At 38.7% G+C, this 22,283-nt stretch overlaps 1 protein-coding gene and 1 long non-coding RNA gene across 5 annotated transcripts in view; one reads left to right on the top strand and one right to left on the bottom strand.

Moving 5' to 3' along the window:
- Positions 1 to 20,693, top strand: part of trim3b (tripartite motif containing 3b) — a 38,255-nt gene extending 17,562 nt beyond the window's left edge. For 3 of the 4 annotated variants that reach the window (XM_042499181.2, XM_088088262.1, XM_042499180.2), the window contains 16 exons: positions 2,935 to 3,110; positions 6,587 to 6,716; positions 7,460 to 7,570; positions 7,707 to 7,858; positions 8,477 to 8,657; positions 8,860 to 8,961; positions 9,139 to 9,237; positions 9,770 to 9,922; positions 10,078 to 10,456; positions 11,199 to 11,302; positions 11,423 to 11,590; positions 16,496 to 16,664; positions 17,159 to 17,200; positions 17,884 to 17,954; positions 18,180 to 18,320; positions 18,585 to 20,693. In XM_042499181.2, the coding sequence (XP_042355115.1) occupies positions 2,965 to 3,110; positions 6,587 to 6,716; positions 7,460 to 7,570; positions 7,707 to 7,858; positions 8,477 to 8,657; positions 8,860 to 8,961; positions 9,139 to 9,237; positions 9,770 to 9,922; positions 10,078 to 10,456; positions 11,199 to 11,302; positions 11,423 to 11,590; positions 16,496 to 16,664; positions 17,159 to 17,200; positions 17,884 to 17,954; positions 18,180 to 18,320; positions 18,585 to 18,737 (2,301 nt within the window). In that variant the 5' untranslated portion in view covers positions 2,935 to 2,964 and the 3' untranslated portion in view covers positions 18,738 to 20,693. The remainder of the gene's footprint in view (positions 1 to 2,934; positions 3,111 to 6,586; positions 6,717 to 7,459; positions 7,571 to 7,706; positions 7,859 to 8,476; positions 8,658 to 8,859; positions 8,962 to 9,138; positions 9,238 to 9,769; positions 9,923 to 10,077; positions 10,457 to 11,198; positions 11,303 to 11,422; positions 11,591 to 16,495; positions 16,665 to 17,158; positions 17,201 to 17,883; positions 17,955 to 18,179; positions 18,321 to 18,584) is intronic. The other variant, XM_088088263.1, reaches the window with a different exon arrangement.
- A 632-nt stretch (positions 20,694 to 21,325) lies between these two features.
- On the bottom strand, positions 21,326 to 21,963 carry LOC148187291 (uncharacterized). Its single transcript, XR_015778886.1, has 2 exons — positions 21,564 to 21,963; positions 21,326 to 21,471 (listed from the first exon to the last, which is right to left on the bottom strand). It is a non-coding gene; the product is annotated as an uncharacterized LOC148187291 (long non-coding RNA).
- Positions 21,964 to 22,283: the final 320 nt, after the last annotated feature.

Genomic DNA, 22,283 nt, shown 5'->3' with positions numbered 1-22,283 from the left:
CCTGCATTCTGGTGAATCTTAATGCTTCAATTTGTGCCTTGGCTACATCAATGTATGATGTAATTAGCTTTAATTTGGAAAAACTAAAAGTCCTCTCTTACGTTCATGTTTTTATTATGGGGAAAAATACACGTTCTAAATTTGGATGGGGACATGTCCCATACACCCCCCCAAAAAATCTGTACACCCATGTGTGTGAGTCCTCGTCATTGAGTGTGTAATGTCCATAACTACTTAATCTTAATGGCAGGCATGATTGTTTGAAACACATGCTGAGACACTGTGTCTGAAACATGAATAATACACATGTTGACCCACTGAGAAAATGTGACTGGACTACATTGCTGCAGCCAGTCGGCAACACAGAGATAAAAATGACATGCAGTGCACAGTATTTATCATAGGTGGCAATTTTAAGCACGGTCAAGTCAGGTGAAGCTGTTCTCTAACAAATGAATGTTGTCATTGCCTCTTGTCATTGTTCCAAATGGCATATGTACTTTTTTAAATTTCAGACTGCATGTTTTTCCATAGTTAACACCTAGACTTCTCATGTCATTTACACCCAAGGTGCATAGCAATGAGAGCATGCAGCAGTGGCATCTTTTACATGCCGACCACCGTAATTATTATGCCGTAAGTGTTTGGGCTTGCACTGGTGAATGTGAAAGTGGGCCAAGTTGGAAAGAGCAATGGTTTGTGTTGCTAGGCAGAAAATCCAAATCTTGCAGCTGTACATCTATAATAGATGAGATTACATAAGGCATGGGGGCTTCTCTCTTCTAGTTACTTTTTCAAATGATATGTTTGCATGGCTTTTTATTTAGTGTGTCACTGAAAATGTTGGTATGCTTCCTAGATGTAGTCCAAATCAGTGCCAGCATGACATAGTTTCTAGGGCTGGGTAAAAAAAATCGATATATCAGTGCATTGCAATATGTTTTTTACCAATTCAATATTAATTCATAAAATCCTGAAATCGGTTATTTCTGTTGTAATGACACCCCGCTCATGCGGGGGCAGTGTGAGTGCTGTCGGAGTGTGACTGACGTTGTTCAGAGGCCCCGCTTGACCCCAAACAACGTCTGTTGTTTATTCATTAAAATGATGACAGTGGCACGAGGTAGCAGTGTGTTAATATCAGTGCCGACAACATTAAAAGCCAACATTTGGATACATGAAGTCAATAGAAGTTGTGTGTGAGCCTTGTGAGTCAGTGTTCAATCACTGCAACAATACGACGAACCTATGTAACCATTTGAGCTGACAACACGCAGATGTTTTGCAACCCGATGCTAATGCTAAAGCTGTGGATCACACACAAATGCAGGTTGACAAATCCTGCATAAATGTTTATTACTTTTGTTAAGTTTGGCTCAGGTAAAAATATGCACTTTTCTGTAGTTTAAATTTGTTTTTGTTTTAATTTTTATAAATAAGTTTTGGTGCCAGTTTATAATTTTAATTTTCTAAATCAATACAGATAATGCACACTTTATTTAACACATATCTGAAGGTATTCTAATGAATTATCTGGGTATTTCTGACATCAACACACATAACTGAATCGATATCAAAGCAACTGGACCAATATCGAATCGAACTGAATTGTAACTCAAAGAATCGAAATTGAATTGAATTGTGAGGTTTTTGACAATACCCAGCCCTAGTATTTTCTACTTTTTCATATCAAAAGACCTTCATGTGCTGACAGAAGTCTGTGTGCAAAGACAGCACGATCCCCTTTTAAGCAAAATTTAAATGCAGGATTCTAACCTGCTATCACTTACAAATTGAAAGGTTTTTACCTTTATTTTAAAGGTATTTTTCACATAACCAAATGGAACTGCTAATTTTCACCATTTAGACTAAATCCATCTGTATGACCTAGGGGTGTAAATCACAAGTTTCTTCATGATATGATATAACATCGATTCTTTGGAGAATACAATATTTGATATCACAAAATCTGATTAAAAGTTGCAGCAAATACAACTCAAATTTTAAACAATATAGGTGCACAGTTGTGGCAAGGCTCCAAAGACAAACAGAACACAGACACTCAAAGATAAATCTCATTGTCAGCATGATATTACAAAGTCTGTCACAATAAGATTTTGATTTAATGAAGTTCAGGGGCCTGCAATCAGAATGAGCTGATATGTAAATAAATGTCTTTATTTTCTTTTTCTCAGTTCCATATTATTTTATGCCTGGCTCTGGGCTGCTAGCACTGTTTGAATGATAAGTAAGAAAGCAGAGACAGTGACAAAGATGTGCCATGGGATTTTCAAAATCTTAATGATGGTGATCGTTGAATTGATATTTCAATCCAAATCGATGTATTTTATGTATGAACATGAATAAAAATGAATAATTAGTATTTTGACAACTAACTTTACAATTTTTAAAATCGTACTTAAAGCTGCATGTTATGCAAAAGATCAAGGTTTGACATAGAGGCAATACAACTGTAGGAGATAAAGAACTAAACTAAACAGAACTAAAACAAAGTTTGTTGACATTTATGACATAAACACTTCTCTCCACATTATGGTCTGTAACTACAGACTGCACTTCAATTCCAAAATATCTATTGTCTTTTATTTTCCAGCTTTAGTGTTATCCGAGTTAATCAAAAGCAAAGTACATGGCCATGCTGGTTTGCCTACACTCAGGACTGCATCATGCTTCTATTTCACACAGTTCTCTTTCAGTGGGCTTTTGTCTGGTATTAACCTAGAAATAACCCAACAACAATGGACCAATTTTGTACTAATCAAGGAATTAAGCAGCTTTGTTAACTTTAGTTCCTGGTACCTCAAGCGGTAAGTTTGCTGAGTATAAGGGACCCTGAAAATGACACTCTCTAGAAAAGCTTTTAAAGAGAAATGCATGGAAATGTTCACACTTTTTTATTATTTCCCTCTGCAGGTTAACTGCTGTCATTGTCCGTGGCTTTGAATGTCCTTTGCCATGGCGAAGCGCGAGGCTGGGAGCACCAGCCCTGTGGTGCGTCAGATAGACAAGCAGTTTCTGGTCTGCAGCATCTGTCTGGATCACTACCGCAACCCCAAGGTCCTGCCCTGTCTTCACACCTTCTGTGAAAGGTAACTAACATTTCTGCTCTCTGAATCAATGACAACTGGCGAAAGTCCTAATTACCCACACTTCCCTTGAGCTAAAGCTGACACAAACCCAAGTCTCTGCTCACACCGTCTGCTACATGTAGCTTTTTCTGGCCATGTGAAGAAGGTGGTGTAATGCTGTAGCTTTTTCTCTGCCAGTACGTACCCTCCCATTCTATTACTGAAGAATTCCTGTCATATTTACATGTCTCCTGATAGAGGAACCTCATCTATTGCAAATCCCTGGCCACAATTAAATGGCTCAGAGCACTTCTCCTCACCGACTTCACTGGGATAAGTGCATTCCTCAGCATCGGGGACTGTCAACATCTGAGAAAAGGCTCATTGTTGGGAGCACCAATTACAATTTCTCAATTTACCATTCCTCAGAAAAATGACACCCCCTCAGGCGGTACTTACTGGGGCCTTTCCGTGCCGAGCAAAGCAGAGGAGGCTTTCGGGAAGCTTGTTGTAGGTCAGGGTGGGAGGATGGAGGATGAAGAGGGAGGTAGGTACAGAGGATAACTGGGATTATGTTTAAGAATGGTTTACTTATTATGATCAAACAAATATTTATGGAATAGTTTTGAATAGCCACACAGAGTATGAGGTAAATCCTTTTTCCAGGCAGTGTGAGGGGCATTTGCCCACCGGAGGGCAAGTTTAATCCCCCGGTTTAACTGGATGGCATGTGATCTGGAGCCCTGCTGAGGTGAACAGATTTTTGTCTGGAGCTATACGTGATGTTGCCAGACAGATGTTGGATGGGTTGATGTAGTTTTAGGGGGTTTATGGCTGAGCCGGCACACTCACGCTGGGCCTTGTCTGTTTGGTATGGTACTGTAATACTTTTAATTCCGCACCCCTTTTTACTCTTGTTGTGATCGTCCAAGTTGTGTGCTCATTATGCAGAGATCAGGATCATGAGTTTGCAATGGTTTGTGCAACTCTTTCAAATGAAAATAAATGACGTCTGCATGGGGGCATGTGGCTACTTTTACTCTTACTCACAAATGCAGGATATTACTCAACAAGCATGAGTGCTGCACTAGTGCTAAATAATTGTTTGTTGGGAATTAAACTATTTTTTTCCTTTGATTTGCTTTTTTTTTTTAGCAATATTGATGGGCATTTTTCACTTTTTTACATTTTATATACCAACAATATGCTAACAATTGTAAAATAATATTATAACAATGCCATATATAAGTAATCACAATGAACAGATAACTGAACGAGGCATACGGGGCTCAAGCCCAGGGGCCCAAAGTGTCCACCTTCAAATAGTCACTTAAATTAACAAATACCAACCAGGAAGAGACTCAAAATGACTGAAATAAGATGCAAATAAACTGCACAGAGACATAAAATTACTACAAAAATAGGCAAAATAAATACATAAAATTACTAAAAAGAGACATGGTACAACCAAAAAAGACACAAAATAACTCAAAGGAGACATAAAATGACTAAACAAAGAGACATAATATGACACAAAACAACAATAAAGAGGCACAACACAACCAATAAAGACACAAAATTACCTCAAGGAGACACAAAACGTATATAGAGAGACACAACACAACCTAAAACATACAAAATGATCTCAAAAAGACAAAACGTAACCAAAAAAGACACACAATCACTACTACACAGTGACACAAACCACAAAAGATACATAATGAGAGACATACATAATGAGAGACAAGTGCGTCTTGCTCCAGTGTAGGAGAGGTGGAGGGGCCTTTTGCTCAGGGGCCCATTGTCTGACACATTAATCAACAGTGAAAATAGTTTTGAGTTGTGGCCCAAGTACAGATTTTTTTCATCACATAACAGTTGCAGCTTGTCGTCCCTCTGTGACTGTGAGTCTGACACAGCAACAGCAATTTATCCAGTCTTCAGAGAGAGTGTTACAGTGTGTGTTGACAAAGCGATAGATAGACTTTTGTTTAAGCTCTCTGTTGTCCTCAAAAGCTAACGACTGCAGTTTCCCAAGGCTTGGTTGATACAAGCCTGTGTGGAGCCATAAATGAAACAGAACAGTGTTAGTATGCAGCCCGAACAGCTGCCAGACATCCTTGTGTACAACAAGAGAGACTTATCCTTGACACTGACCTCAGGTTTCTTGCAGCATCAACCGCCATTTAAGTGATAGCGGAGGCTATAGAAAAACAACCGTACATTATGCGCTGGACTGCAGCCGGGCTGTAGGCCAGGAGTGCGGTCTGGTAATCTGCATATTGCACTTTGGTGTCTGTGGGTTTGGTTTTGGTTCAAAGGTTGTCTAATGTCAAATAAATTGCCTCCTAGGGGCAATTCAACCTGCATAACATCTTTAGCCTTCAGGGGCCGGTGGGATAGATGTGTGATTGCCTCTGGGATGTATCCAAAACACTTTCACACAGAAAAACATGCAGAAGTAAAAGCAAGCACACTAACATCTATTCTCCCTAAAGTCTTTTGTCTCTTTGCATCTCTGTTTGGCCAATTGATCTGCACGAGCTTTGCTTACTCAAAGTGGAAGTGTGTGTGTCTTCTCCTGAGGCTGTTGGCTCTGTGGAGTGACTCAGATTCACACTTTTCCCCTATTTGTTGTGACAGCCGCACTATTTAGGCACTGTCTCACAATTACTCAGAAAAGGTGACAGCTCTCTCTCCAGCATCTTCCTCTCCTTCTCCCTCTGCCATATTGCTTAATTCAATATGATGATGGAATTGCTCATCTAGATTTTATTCTAATTCAGTGGTTCCCAAATGGTGGGTCGTGGTCCAAAAGTGGGTTCACAGGTCCATTCTGAATAGACCGCATGTGACTTTCGACCATGTCAAGCTTGTGAAAGACACACTTTATTCTGAAGTACAGTGAATTTGCAGCACAGAGCTTTTATTTTGAAGTGCGGTTTCCTGCTGTAGAGAGGGAGAGAGGTTTTTTTTGAGAATAGTAACTATTTCATTGTCCTGTTCTTGGTTTTATGTGGCCTGTTTGTTATTTTTTATTTATTTTGTTTTGTTTTCAAAAATAAGAGTAGGCCTAAGGGACTGTTCTGTATTTATCAGAGGATGGGTGCGGTTGGGTTTTTCCTTGACCCTCTTGAAAGCTAAAAATATTTTTACTTGAGCCTCCTTGAATGCCTCAGGGAAAATGCATTAAGTGTTTGTCCCACATGATGTGTTCACGGACCGTTGGAAATTTAATTTCTGTTTTACAGTTTCTGGCTGTGATAAATGGTGACTTTTGGCCATTTTAATTCTGGTGGGACCACCAGAGATTTAAAAGAAAAACATACGCCAAATCATATCATTTACATTTTGTCAAATAAAAATGAATTTGTGGTAATTTCTCTTATGAGTAGACCTTGATCTAATCACTAAGGAGAATTCTTGACTCAGTGGCTGGACCAGTTGGGAACCACTGCGCTAATTCATGCTTTTCTTTATTTGTCGTCTCCCTCCAGTTGTCTCCAGAACTACATTCCCCCAGAGTCTCTGACACTCTCGTGTCCAGTGTGTCGGCAGACGTCCATCCTGCCAGAGAAAGGAGTTTGCGCTCTGCAGAACAACTTCTTCATCACTAATCTCATGGAGGTTTGACTCTTAATCCCTTTTTTAATTTGAGTCAGGCACAAACGTGTTAGCTAAACAGGATTTTCCAGTGCATTACATGGAAGAAAAGACAAAACACTGAAGGAATTAATTATGAGGTCAACAACAAAGCACTGATTATTTAACATAATTACAGACAGTAGTCAAAGACATGAGACACACTGTGTGTGTGTGTGTGTATGTGTGTGTGTGTGTGTGCGCGTGTGTGTGTGTGTGTTCCTGTATGGCTGTTATTGTGAGAACCACTCTCTGTTAAAGAGAGGGAGGACATTTTTGCAGACTGAGGTCATTCTGGACAGTTTTTCCTTTTTCAGCAGGCTCTTTAAGGGTTTGTCTTAAGTGTAAAGTTTCCATTAGGCATATAGGGGTGATGATAAGGTGAAAGCTAGTATAGGGAATGGATGTATTAAATGGACATTGCTCAAATTGGTATAGGAACAAGAAGGTGTGTTTGTGTCCAAAAGAGAATGAAGTCAGCAATAGACTGCAAGGAAATTCAGACAAGCCTCTATAGGTTACAAGATAACTGACATACTATTATGTCCCCAATTTGATTTGATTCTAGCCAGTGACCTTTGTTCCAAGTTGTTTCTCCTCTCTCTCTCTTTCTCAGTCTCTCTATTTATTTCCATCACCTCTCAATTGTCTACTGCCAAATAAGGAAAAGAATGCCATATTGAAACTGTTGAATAGCAGAATAATGAAGCTGAAAACATTTGCGACAGGTCCTTCAACGAGACCCAGAGTGCTCGCGGCCAGAGGCCTGCAGTGTCCTGGAGTCGGTCAGCGCTGCAGCAGCAGGGAAGCCCCTCTGCTGCCCAAACCATGAGGGAAAGGTGTGGAGCCCTTTTGTGATGCCTCAGCCCAATCATTACTTCACCAACAAACTGAACCTTAAATTCCATACTTGCTGCAAAGCAGAGCAAAGCAGTGAAGGAGCTTTTGTTTTACTCCGTTTGTCTCCCTCTGCAGGTGATGGAGTTCTACTGCGAGTCGTGTGAGACAGCCATGTGTCTGGACTGCACAGAGGGCGAGCACAGGGAGCATGTGACTGTTCCTCTGCGGGATGTCGTGGAGCAGCACAAGGCTGCACTGAAGACACAGCTGGATGCCATAATGAGCAGGTGGGGACTTGATAAAGCTTTTAGAATATTTCACTCACATCAGGTGTTTGGAAGCTTAAGCGTTTGGCCCAGATTTGGCATCTTTCATCAAAGAATCTCCAATGCAATGCTGCGCCTGGCATGTCAAAACATGTTACTGTATTTAATTTCATTAAAGAATAGTTTGGTTTTCTTTTTTTTATGTTTACTTTATTTTTTATTGTTTAAGAACACAACAGATCATATCAGGACATACATTTCTTATACTGCTCTCTCGGCATGAATACATATACAAGACACAAACACATTTAAACAATGAAAAAAAAAATTACAAAGACACAAATGAGAAAAGCACATAAAGGGGAGGCATTAGCATCAGGAGATTATAAATAAATAAATAAAAGTTTAATGAGCATATTAAACTCAGTCTACTCCAACACAGATCATTGCTGACCACTCATTTCCAAGATACATCACTAAGGCGGTACCATTTTTTAACTTACCTAAGGTTCCATGTTCCATTGTTTAACCTCTAGTAAGGAAGAATTCCATCATTTTTGTGGATTTATAGCTAGTTTTTTTTTATTGAATTTATTTTTTTAATCTTGAAATATAATTCCACATTGTGTTATTTTGCAGGCTCCCACAGTTAACAGCATCAATCGAGCTTGTGAGTGAGATCTCCCGCCAGCTAAATGAAAGGAAGAATGAGGCTGTGGCAGAGATTACCAGTACGTTTGAAGAGCTGGAGCGGGTGCTCCACCAACGTAAGACAGCCCTCATCACAGACCTGGAGAACATCTGCAGCACAAAGCAGAAGGTTAGTTATGTTTCAATCACATATGCAGCACATGCACTCATACAGATGGACTTTGTATGCAAACACAGATAGGCATTTTACAGAAATGTTGTCAAGCAGAACCTGCTACATGTCTCACATTCCTGTCAACATGCTCTTCCCCTCCAACTGCTTTTTTTTTGTGTCCCTTTTTTTCCATTATCTTCCACTTACCTGAGCACAGGTCCTGCAGGCCCAGCTTTCATCTCTCCTCCAGGGGAAGGAACATATCCAGAGCAGTTGCAGCTTTACGGAACAGGCTCTCAGCCACGGGAGTGCTACTGAGGTGAATGTAATTTGTACAAGCAGTCTAACAAAAAGGTTATAACACAGATGGGAAGCAAATGTGTTGCAGTAGTGTAACGGGTTGTGAGCTTTGCTTTTAAATAAAAACAAAACAAAAAAGAAAGCAGAAATGTTTAAAAAAAAAAAAAAATTAGAATACAGAATGTGTCTCCTGCAGGTGCTGCTAGTTCAGAAGCAGATGAGTGAGCGTGTAACAGCGCTGGCCAGACACGACTTCCCAGAGAGACCACATCAAAATGCACACCTGGACTGTCAGGTACGGAGTGCTGTTTGCTCTGATTCAAACTATTTCTCAATGCTCGATTTTCATTATGTCGGTCTAATTGATAATGAGGCTTTGTTTTTTTAGCTTTGCTTATTGTCACAAGTACTCTCAAGTTGAAATATGAAATATTTTTTTCATGTATTTACTTAAAAATGTGGGTGATTTAAACTATTTACTTTAGCCTCGGCTGGTCACTGTAAGTAAAAATAATTACATTGCTGATCACAGACATTAAGGCTGAGTTTAACAATTTTTCAAACTCTTTTGGACGTTTTTATTCCAAAAGAAATCTCACAAACACAGCTTTAATATTCCATATTTTTATATCATAGATGGCTGGCTATTTTCACCAGCCACAGTTTTACACCAGGCAGGCAGGTAGCATATAATTGTCATATTTATAAGATTATTTTGTGGTTCTCTGTAACTACACATCACACAGAAACAACCATAAAAAATTCTTAGAGCAATGCAGAATTCTGCAGAGGGAAATATTGTGTATCTTGTATGCTGTCTGCTCCAGGTGGAGACTGAAGGTCTGCGGCGCTCCATCCAGAACCTGGGAGTTCTCCTCACCACAGCCGCTGTGGCTCACACCTCCGTCGCCACAGGAGAGGGCCTCCGCCACGCAGCGACTGGGCAGCACCACACAATTACTGTGACAACAAAAGACAAAGTAATGTCTTCATTATGACATTTTCTTGGAAAAAGTCATTTATTTTATTGTAGCTAAACTGGCCACCAAGGCAGGAATCACTATTATCAAAAACACATCAAAAAACAGTTTGTGATTTCTTGTTTTGAAATTGAATCAATGACCTTTCACTGCAGGATGGGGAGTTGGTGCGAACAGGAAATGCTGTTTTAAAAGCAGAGATAACGTCTGCCGATGGGAGCTGCGTCACAGAGGCGGAGATAGCAGACAATAAGAATGGGACTTATGAGGTGGGCTACACGTTACGCTCTGAGGGGGAATATTCTTTCGCTCTGATGCTGTACGGCCAGCCGATACGGGGCAGCCCGTTCCGCCTGAGGGTGGTCAAGCCCTCAGACGTGCCACAGTCTCCAGATGATGTGAAGAGAAGGGTAAAGTCTCCCAGTGGGACAGGGGGCCACATACGGCAGAAAGCAGTGCGTCGGCCCTCCAGCATGTACAGCACAACTAAGAAAAAGGAGAATCCCATCGAGGATGAGCTCATCTACAGAGTGGGTAAGATAAATGACCCAGAAAGTCCATATACCACCTATTAAACAAACTACCATTTGGACCTATGCAGAACACATATACATTTTCCTCCATAAAGCAGCATGTTGGTTATATTTTACCCTATTAATCATAAATCAGGAATACTTCAACAACACTGGAAAATAGTTTTGAAGTCATACAACCAGTTTTTAGATTGACATTTTCCCCTCTGGGCAGCTTTTGTTTTTCACTTTAAGCCAACAGACTACAGAATAAAAATCATCTTGCTGTAATGTGAGAGAAGAGGTGACATCCAGAAAAACCCCACTGCATTCACAAGCTACAGTATGTTGTCAAAAGATCAGATGCAGAAAACTAATATATATATAAGCGGAAAAAAACTAAGTAGGGAAAATTAGGTGGTTGCCTACTTACATTGTTTACTCTCAGGTCAGAGTGTCCTTTTCATGCAAAAATGACTTAAATAAATAAACCAAGGTGTGCATCATTTTCACAGTCAAGGATTACCTTTCTCAAGCAGGTCTTTCAAGTCTACAAGTTAATTTTGAACTGTAGTGACACAAATAGAAACCTGCATTTGTCCAGAAGGTAGAGAATCCAAAAGCCTAAGTTATGCTCTGAAAAAGAGCCATTTTGTATCTAAAACTATGAGCCTTTAAGGCAAAGTATTACACACCAACACAAAGGTGAAAATATAAAATAGCACATTTACTAAATGTGTAAGTGTGTTTTATTTATTTTCTAGGTTCTCGGGGCAGAGAAAAAGGGGAGTTCACAAATCTGCAGGGAATCTCAGCCTCGTGTAATGGCAGAGTGGTGGTGGCTGACAGCAACAACCAATGCATACAGGTGAGACAGACACACAGAGGAAAATGCATGTAAGTGCACCAGTGTATGCCTCTGTGGTGACAAAATGCTGTTGTAGCACTGCGATCATGGCACGATTCACTTAAAAGGGGCTGGTTACAGGTATTCTCTAATGACGGTCAGTTCAAGATGCGCTTTGGGGTCAGAGGTCGGTCTCCAGGGCAACTACAGAGACCGACAGGAGTCACTGTGGACATGAACGGTGACATCGTGGTAGCCGACTATGACAATCGATGGGTCAGCATCTTCTCCTCTGACGGCAAGTTTAAGGTAAGATCTCATATCTGCCAAGCATGCACTCGCTATTAGGACTCTTTCAGTGTTCATTGTTCATGAGGGTTTTACCAGGAGCCAAATTATCCACAGAGATATCCTCCTCTCAAAAACAAACACACCTGTTGATTTAACATGGTAAAAATACTGAATAAAGCAGTTTGGCGTTCCAGTTATTTTTTTCTCCGACATTGTTCGGCATGTCGCAGATGACCGCTAGCCCAGCACCTGCTAATGTGTGCTCACCTTTTTTCTCTGCAAACTTTAGATCCAGACATTAAGGAGGTTTTTACTGGGAGCTGAATTATCCGCAAAACAGACCAGGTGACTTAAACTGGTATAAAACTCCAAATAAAGCAGTTACACAGCAGAGGGGCTTCTAACCACAGTGGATGAATTGAAAATCTGAAAATTTAAAATTATAAATGGCCTTATCTAGAGCCAGTGCCTGTTTTGTCTGTTCTGGGCTACTGTAAAAATGGGGTGGTGGACATGGCGGACGCCGTTAGCAAAACCCTGCTCCCTTTATTAATGTAAACAGCTCATTCTAAGGGAATGAAAACATGTCAGTTTTTATTGTTGGGGAATTAAACATATAAGAAAATTTAAATATTATTTTATTATTAGAGCCCGAGCACCTAGCGGTGCAAGGACCATCTTGGAATGCAAGGAATTATTAGTTTTTCCGCCAAATGAATCGTGTTGGAGGCCTAAACATACCCAAAAACTCATGAAAGTTGGTAATCTCATCCAGCCTGGCAAAAATGTCGTATTTTGGTGGTTTCCGTAACGGGCAAGGCGGAATGGCTCCACAGTGCCCCCTAACGTGTAGCCCCAATGCTCAGTTTCACCTGCAATTCCAAAATTTGGTACACTTATGTATCATGCCTAAGCGCACAAAATGCCTCTTGGAACCACACCCCAAACCCAACAGGAAGTCAGCCATTTTGGAATTTGTGCTCATTTTTGCTGATGTCCATCTTCTTACTTTTGCGAACTTGGTGATGAAAGGTTATTAAAGGTCTGCCCAAAACTTTTATTGTTTTCCTTTGGCGCGGCATAGAATTGAAATGTTTCACCATAAAACAAGAAATTGTTGTTACTTTTGTGTACATTGTCCGATCTGCCTGAAACTTCATAAGTTTAATAAAGGTCCCGCCCTAGACACATCTGTATGACAATATTCATTATCGTAATAGTGTCACCTAGTTGCCACTGGAAATAATGTTTTTTTTATACTGTCAGGAACTTGTCCTACACAATTAAACCCACAGTTAAAATCATGTCTGTATTATCTTAAGACCTTCTCGATGCACATGCAAAGTGTCAGGAAGTTTGGCTCAGTGGGTAAATCAGGTGGTGAGTGTGCATTAGGTTGCTGTTTCAAGTCATACCTGGGATGGGTGACTTTTGAAGGCTGCTGTCTTAGCACAGAGCTAAAGGGAACATCAAAAACATGCAAAATGGCTGGAGGTTTGGTTCAGTTGGTAAATCATGTGGTTAGTGTGCCTGAGATTGTTGGTTCAAGTCTTGTCTGACACAGGTGACATTTGACTTTTATGGCAGAAATAAAATAAAATATCAGCTGGTACATCCGTATGCTCTGCTGATTTAAGTCATCGATGGCGTACCTTGCAACCAACACTTAAAACCGTTAAAAACACACAATTGTCTCCTGAATTTTCATATACTGCATACTGATTTTCCCTGCCAAGATCTTAATTAATTATCAGCCTGACTCATATATCAGTCAAATTTCTGACAGAGGTCACTGCTGATAGCTAAATGGCACATCAAAGAGGTGGAGGTTTGGCTCAGTGGTTAAAGCAAGTGGTTAGTGTGCCAGAAGTTCCTGGTTCAAATCTTGCCTGAAACAGGTGACATTTGACTTTTATTGCAGAAATAAAATTAAATATCAGCTGATACATCTGAGACAAAAACACACAATTGTCTCCTTGTCTCCTGAATTTTCATATACTGAATACTGATTATCCCTGCCAAGAACTTAGTTGATTATCAGTCATTAGTTGAGTTTTCAATAGATGTCACTGCCGATACTGAGGTAAATGGAACATCAAAACCACACAAACCATCTGACGCTTTAGCTCAGTGGGTAAATCAGGTGGATAGTGTGCCTGAGGTTGCTGGTTCAAGTCTTACCTGTGACAGGTGATATATGATTATCAGCCTGACTCATAAATCAGTGTTTTCAATAGATGTCACTGCTGATACTGAATTTTGCCTTTCAACACCATGTGACCCTTTTATCAGTAGAGCAGACAGATATATCAGATGATATTTTATTTAATTTATGCCATAAGATATCATTTGGCTGTAGATTCATACAGTTTAGACTCTGATTTATCATTGCAGAACAAATTATGGCACATAAAGTTAAGTGATATATCGTTTTGGCCAATGACTCAGGTGAAGTGATCCTGATACAGGTAAAACCAGTATTGGCTGATGCGTCTGTCGAAATCAAGGAATATCAGCCCGACTCACATAAATAAGTCGAGTTTTCAACAGACGTCACTGCGGATGCTGAATTTTGCCTTTCAACACCATATCACCCTTACATCAGCAGAGCAGACAGATATATCAGCCTATATTAAAAATATAATTTGGCTGTAGATTTATACAGTTTAGACACTGACTGTGATATTAAATTACATACATTATACAATTGTTTATACAATTGAAGGCACATAAAGATGAGTGATATATTGTTTTGGCTGTTAAATCAAGTGAGTGGTCCCAAAACAGGTAAAATCAGTATCAACTTTACGTGCCTTAATTTGTTCTGCAATGTCGCAATGCGTGTCGAAACTGTATAAATCTACAGCCAAATTATATTTCATGGCATAAATAAAATAAATGATCGGCTGATATATCTTGCTGCTCTGCTGATTAAAGGGTCATATGGTGTTGAAACGCAAAATTAAATAAATTATGGCTTATTGACTTATTTATTAATTATAAATATTTTGTTTATGCCATAAAAGTCAAATGTCACCTGTCCCAGATAAGACTTGAACCAGCAACCCCAGAAACACTTACCACCTGCTTTACCTACTGAGCCAAACCTCCAGACATTTTGACTTTCCATTTAACTCAATATCTGCAGTGACATCTGTCGAAAAACTCAACTTATATTTGAGTCAGGCCAATAATCAACTAAGTTCTTGGCAGGGAAATTCAGTATTCAGTATATGAAAATTCAGAAGACAAGGACACAGTTGCGTGTTTTTTTAATTGTTTTAAGTGTTCATTGCAAGGTACGCCATTGATGACTTATATCAGCAGAGCAGACACATGTATCAGCCGATATTTTATTTTATTTATGCCATAAAATTCAAACATCACCTGTTAGAGGTAAGATTTGAACCAGGAACCTCTGGCACACTAACCACTTGCTTTAGCCACTGAGCCAAACCTCCAGACACTTAACATGTTTTCGATGTTCAATTTAGCTCAGAATCCATGGTGACACCTGTCAAAAACTCAACTTATATTTGAGTCAGGCCGATAATCAACTAAGTTCTTGGCAGGGAAAATTCAGTACTTGAAAATTCAGGAGACAAGGGGAAAACGCTGTGTTTTTTAACTGTTTTAAGTGTTTGTTGGAAGGTACTTCATCTATGACTTAATTCAGCAGAGCAGACATATATATCAGCCAATATTTTATTTTATTTATGCCATAAAAGTCAAACATAACCTGCACAGATAAGTCCTGAACCAGCAACCTCTGGCACACTAACCACCTGATTTACCCACTGAGCCAAACCTCCAGACAGGTTGCATGTTTTCCACATTCTGGTGAACTTCAACTTGCAATCTCATGGTTTATGAGTAAGTGTTTTAACAGACCAAGCCAATGTATCTGACACTTCATCTGTGTTTTACCTTGAATATAGCTCTGGACAACTGACTTTAAAATTACTAACCAGAGTACTGACATGTTTTAATATTCAAGTGTGTGGTATTTTGTTATTTCGTTTGTGATACAACTGTCTCCTTGTGCTGTATATGTATAGTTTTAGCCAATTCTGGCATTCGTTAAATTTCAGCCATGGATTTTGTACTGCTGCATACAAATAATGTACAGCAAGATGACATGGAATTTATGTGCCCTCCACAGCCATGTTATGGCCGCTGGAAGTACTACACCATGTGAAATATCACACTCCAGGGTCCAAACTCTCTGCGTGCATTATCCACCTTTCACAGAAATGAATGACTGCTAAAGCTGGAGTTCACCAGTACCCTGATATAGGTGGGGGTGCACGTGTCATACGTGTTATCGCTGCTTGCAGCTTTAATTCATTTATGTTCTTCCCTATTGAAAAATGTTTTCTGAAGTAGAAGAAAATCCTGCATGCACAATTTATAATACCGCTCCCACATAGCATAGATAGAGAGACTTTATTAGACAGAGAGACTTTTTGTCCACCTCAGTAGAAATTTGACTTTGGCTTTGCTCAGATACAGCAAAGATACGTACAACATTAAAAATGCACAAATGTACATTATACAAGATACAATAGTGCAAACAGCAGGTAGAGCAATAAATTATATAAACAAAAATAAATAAAAGGGAGCACATCCTATAAAACAGTAGTTTTCCCTAACACAATTATTCTGTGGTAATCACCTGAATTGCATATGGAATAAAGGGCTTCCTCGACCTGTCCAGGGTGTACCCCTGATGACAGCTGGGATTGGCTCCGGCCCCCCCGCCACCCTTGCGAGGACAATCAGTTACAGTAAATGCAGAAACGAATAAAGGACTTCCTATAAATGTTACGACTGCTTTTTAGCATCTTACTTTCTTAGGCGAAACATCGCAAAATGTTATTAGAAAAGCACATAAACAAATAATACTGTCATCCTCCTTCACAGAATAAGATCGGTGCAGGTCGTCTCATGGGTCCTAAGGGTGTGGCTGTGGATAAGAATGGACACATCATCACTGTGGACAACAAGGCCTGCTGTGTCTTCATTTTTCAGTCCAATGGGAAGCTGGTGACTAAGTTTGGAGGAAGGGGGACATCTGACAGACAGTTTGCAGGTGAGAGGGGAGCCTTAGTGTGTAATGCAAGATCACTTTTTATCACTGACATGGAGCTCACAGACAATGGCGCCTTCAGTGAGGCAGTAGTACCTCCTGGGTTTAATTAGGTAAATCTGTCATTATATTTCACATATTCATATATTATGAAAAAAATATTGCATTAATACCATATATTTTTTCGGGATTGTAACTGAGATAAATACAGTAATTAAAACTTGCAAGGAATAAGAGTTGACACTTTTACTGCCAGTTGGAAAAAAACAATGTCTCTGATTGTTTTTTCTGAACATAGATCAATACATTGCATCTCGTGTTACACTGTGTTTAAGCCTGTATATACTTGAAGGCCCCAGGTGATGCAGTGGCCCCCTGCTCCCCCCACAAACTGCGCCTCTGCTGAACTCCCTACTCTTATTTTCTTCTTTGCTTATCCTTATCTCTGACTACTTTTGTTGCTTTCTTTCTGTTCTTCCTCCTGTTTTTCAATCTAGAAAAACTTGGCCCAAACTTTAATAAATCTGGCTCAGTTTTCAGTAAGTACTAAGTGTGGCCTTGCTGCAACCTTAATCCCACAGTGCAGTGCCCTCTGTCTAACCCGACTCCCTGATAATGTGTCTGCCCTCTTGACAACTCAGACTGTTGACGAACCGAAGCTGTGCTTGTACAAGAATAATCAGAATCACAAGTACATGCCATTGTAATAATCACTTACTATTACAATAATGGACATTTTGTCATGTGCATTGTGTTTTTGTTTTTTTGTCGAAATGCCTATGAAAAGATGAGTGTGGATGATTTTCACTGCTCTGACTCCAGTGCCATAAACTAACCGATGTTCCCTGTTTCTCTACAAGACTACAAGACAATCAGTTTTGGGAGCTACAGAGCTCAGTAGTGGGTGACTCAGCCAATAGCCAATAATTTTTCACTTCACATAGGTTGCTCATCATAATACACTGTTTTGTGAATGATCAATGTTGATGGTGAATTGCAGGGCCTTGAGCCTCTCCGTATAATCTAATTTAATGTTTTATTACTTCTGACATTCTAAATAAAACAGAAAAAATATAACATCAAATTACTTTAGGCACAACCAGATGAAAATTGTCTTTAAATAGCCTACTAACACTAAATGGAATGACACACTGTAGGAATCAGTTTCTGTCCCGAGTACAGCAAATTCCACAAAAACCTGCGTCTCACTTTCTTTATCCAGGTCCACACTTTGTTGCGGTGAACAACAAGAATGAAATCATTGTGACAGATTTTCACAATCATTCTGTAAAGGTAAGTTTGTCTTTAGGTTACAGTGATAATAGTGTACCAGTCTATAGCCTGGTACACTAATGCTTTGGTACTTGGGGTGCATCCAGAGTCTCTTATGTGATATTTCTTCACTGCTCTATCCACTATACTATTGTTTAATGTTAATAAGGAGACATTTTTTCAATGTAGCGATTATAGATGGAGATTTAGAGCAAATGTATGTGTTTTACTGATTTCCTGTCACAGGTGTACAATGCGGACGGAGAGTTCTTGTTCAAATTTGGCTCTCATGGTGAAGGCAATGGCCAGTTTAACGCTCCAACAGGTGTGGCTGTGGATGCCAACGGAAACATTATTGTTGCTGACTGGGGCAACAGCAGAATACAAGTGAGACGAGCTATTTTCAGTCTTCTCTTAACTTCACATCTTTGAAATTTGAATATATTCCAATATGGCTTTGGTTTTCATCTAATTAAAATAAGTCGTATTTAAGTTACACAGAAAAAGTTGCATTCAGTTTTAAACCTTACAGGAAATGATATGTTTTTTAATTAAAAGCACAATAAGATATTCAGTATTTTGTTTATTCTAACTCTACAGTTTGTTACAACATAAACAATGAATACTTACCTTTTTGTTTTTATATTTCAGGTCTTTGACAGCACAGGCTCCTTCTTATCTTACATAAACACCTCAGCAGACCCGCTGTATGGCCCTCAGGGCCTTGCCCTCACCTCAGATGGACATGTTGCTGTTGCCGACTCTGGCAACCATTGCTTTAAGGTTTACAGATATCTGCAGTAGTGTACAACCCCCTCTTAAACAAGTTAACTTCACATACTGCTTGTGGACATAAAGCTGCAACGTACCTGCACACCTGACAGTGGCCAGGTTCCACACATGCATATCCTTTTCATTTTTACTAACGACTATTCAGAAGTTACGACAGAAAAATCTGAGTAAAAATGTTTGCATGAAAAACTACCAGAAGATCCACAATTCAAGTGTATTTTAAATTTTTTAAGACAAACAATATAATCTCAAATGGCTTTCTTGATGAAATAAAGGTTAAAAAAAGAAATCAAATTTCACAAGCAACAACAGAATAAAATATCCTGTTAACTGATATAAACAATTATAGTCTACTTTGAACCTAAGTGTTGTTTTTTTTTTTTTTTACCAAATCCCCTGAGGGGAAAAATGAACTAGAAGTTAACTTCTGGAACCAAACGTTGCAGCTGTATTTCTCACAAATGTAACCTCACCAGTAGACAGCCTGCCAGTCTGAAGATGGTGATACATTGCAATTTTTTGGGGCAATGCAGTTGGGCAATACTCCCTGCAACCAGCACACAAAGCGAGAAATGGAAGCAGAACCTGCTTCCTGTTTTCATGATGATGCTTTGTAATCGAAATAACAATGCTCAGGCCTTTTCCTTGAACACTGTTGCATGTCGATGTGCTCCAAAAAATGACCCTGTCGTCGCTGCCTTCAATTTCTCAACAGTAAACACAACAGAACACATGCAGACAGGAATGTGTAAGAGGAAATGTTTTGTATTCTCATTTTGCACCTTATCTACACATGGATAAAGACACTTCTTTTCTTTCAAGTCATAAGATGAGTTGACCTACAGTATATGCACGTTTTTTTTTTTTTTGGTACCCAAAGACAAGCAGCAAGAAGCACAACAGTTAATAGGACGACATCTTCTTCTGTTAACCAAAACAAACTTCTTATATCAGACCCCACTTGTTCTTGCACTTTTGTGTGTTCATACCTACATCCTAATGTAATTGCACATACGGTATGCATATTTAGGTGTACATATGGATTTGGTGTCCAAGTTATTTCACTATATAGCCTACTAATTACAGCACTTAATGAATCAACACTGGAACATATACTTATACAGTAGAAGGTCTTGCCAAGTAGAAGCCAACTGAATGGCTTGCAAACATCAATGGAGCAAAGTTGTACACACATTATTTGCTGTATTATTTTATTTTCAAAGGACTTAATTTATTTTTCTTTTCTTTTTCTACTTAATTTCTTCTACAAATTATTTTTCTAATTGGTGCATTTGAACTGTCTCCTCTTTGCCAAACATCTCCGTACATAGGCCTTGTAACTTGTAGCACTGAAAGCCGTTCTGTCTTTTGCTCACCTCCAGTCACACACTAACTTTTCCTTCTGCCAAAACGTATTGTTGTAAGTTGTTGTTGAACATTGCACAAAATACAAAATATTATAAGATTTATATAGTTTGCCAGAGTAATATATGCCTCTGTGTATAGTTATCATTTAACATAATCAGAGAGTGTACTGTATATTACAATCAGATTCTTGTTGTAGCTGACAAGTGCATTTATCATGGTTTTTTCCAGTATTTGTATTCATTTGCTTGGTTGTTCAGTGTTTTGAAGGGTTTTCTGTGTGGCTCCTCAAGGAACACATCACCAGCTAACACCATTTAATGAAAAACTTCATGAATTATAATGACAGGTTTAGTTGATTTTTCTCCTCCATTAATTAGACCCCTGTGTTCCTATGGTTTATCTTTTCTGTCTGTCTCCTGTGACTGTCACCTACCCACTCATGTCTGTGAGAATTAAATGAAGCGCATACTGTATAAATGAAACAGTATATCAACCATCTTGTGTAGCCTTCTAAAAGAGGCCAGTCTTCAAAAGTTATCACTACATTTATGTAATAATGGCAAAGGTATGATTGTAAATATTAAATAATTACACTATGAACTATGGTGTGAACACTCTGTTCTGTATAACAGGACTTCAGTTAAAAAAAAGAAAAAAATGTACACAATGTAAAATGATGTTTTATTTTAATTTTATAATGATGGGAGAATTTGCATGTTTTGTTTATTTTTGTTATATTAGAAACCACCGTCTCTTCATCTTTTCTTGCAGAGATAGTCTAATATGAAGCTTCCTTATGAAGAGGATTAGCTACGCACAATCTAATATCCCCAAGTAAGTGTTGTCCCTCCCTGGATCAATGACTAACTTGTTTGTCCAGGATTCACATTACAACCAACCAATCTGCAGCAATTCTCAATTGTGATGTCATTCACAGTGTGCAGATACCAAAAATGTCATGCCGTCCAAAATATGACAAAAAAGATATTGCCCAGACATAGTATAATATGTCTGGGCAATATTTTGGTCGACATACTGTAGTATGACATTTTTATCTCACATTTTGACATGTCAAAAAAATGGCTGAAAACGAAATATTATAGCTAATAGAGACACTTCAAAGTATACCATGTTGGAAAAAAAAGGCCAAAACATCATAATATAGCATGTCGAAAAAATGTCTGGAACAAAATATTATAGCTTGTAGAGCACTTCACAGTATACCATGTTGAAAAAAAAAGGCTGAAAATGTCATGATATAGCATTTTAAAGAAATGGCTAAAAACTACATAGTATACCTGTAGTATGTTGAAAAACTCTTACACATTGTGACATGTAAAAATGGCTGAAAACTGCATATTATAGCTTGTAGAGACACCTAATAGTATAACATGTCAAAAAAAGGCTGAAAACGACATAGTATAGTATTTCGAAAAAATGGCTGAAACAAAATATTATAGCTTGAGACACTTCATAGTATACCATGTTGGAAAAAAGCCCCAAAACAACAAAATATAGCATGTTAAAAACTGACTGAAAACAACATAGTATAGTATGTCAAAAAACCTCACATTTTGACATGTTCAAAAAATGTCTGATAACCGCTTATGATAGCTTGTAGACGCATCATAGTATAGCATGTTGAAAAAAAAGGCAAAAAATTTCAAAATATAGCATGCCGAAAAAATTGCTGAAAATGACAGAATATTATGTCGAAAAATCTCAAATTTTGTCATGTTGAAAGAATGACTGATAACTGCATATGATAGCTTGTAGACACGTCATAGTATAGCATGTCAAAAAATGGCTGAAAATGACGTAGTATAGTTTGTCAAAAAACAGCAAATTTTGACATGTTGAAAAAATGGCTAAAAACTGCACATTATAGCTTGTAGAGACACTTCATAATATACCATGTTGGAAAAAAAGGCCCAAAACATCATAATATAGCATGTCGAAAAAATGTCGGAAAACAACATAGTACAGTATGTCATTAAACAGCAAATTTTGACATGTTGAAAAATAGCTGACAACGACATACAATTACTTGTAAAGACATGTCATAGTACACGTGTCGAAAAAAAGGTTTAAAACGTCATAATATAGCATGTTAAGAAAATGGCTGAAAACGACGTAGTATAGAAAGGTAAAAAAATCTCACATATTGACATGTCAAAATATGGCTGAAAA

This window comes from Plectropomus leopardus, chromosome 15 (assembly GCF_026936395.1).
Source record: "Plectropomus leopardus strain MGB_pleo_1.0 chromosome 15, ASM2693639v1, whole genome shotgun sequence".
Taxonomy (NCBI): domain Eukaryota; kingdom Metazoa; phylum Chordata; class Actinopteri; order Perciformes; family Serranidae; genus Plectropomus; species Plectropomus leopardus.
The sequence above is the reverse complement of the archived record's forward strand: the minus strand, read 5'-3'. Positions and strand labels throughout refer to the sequence as shown.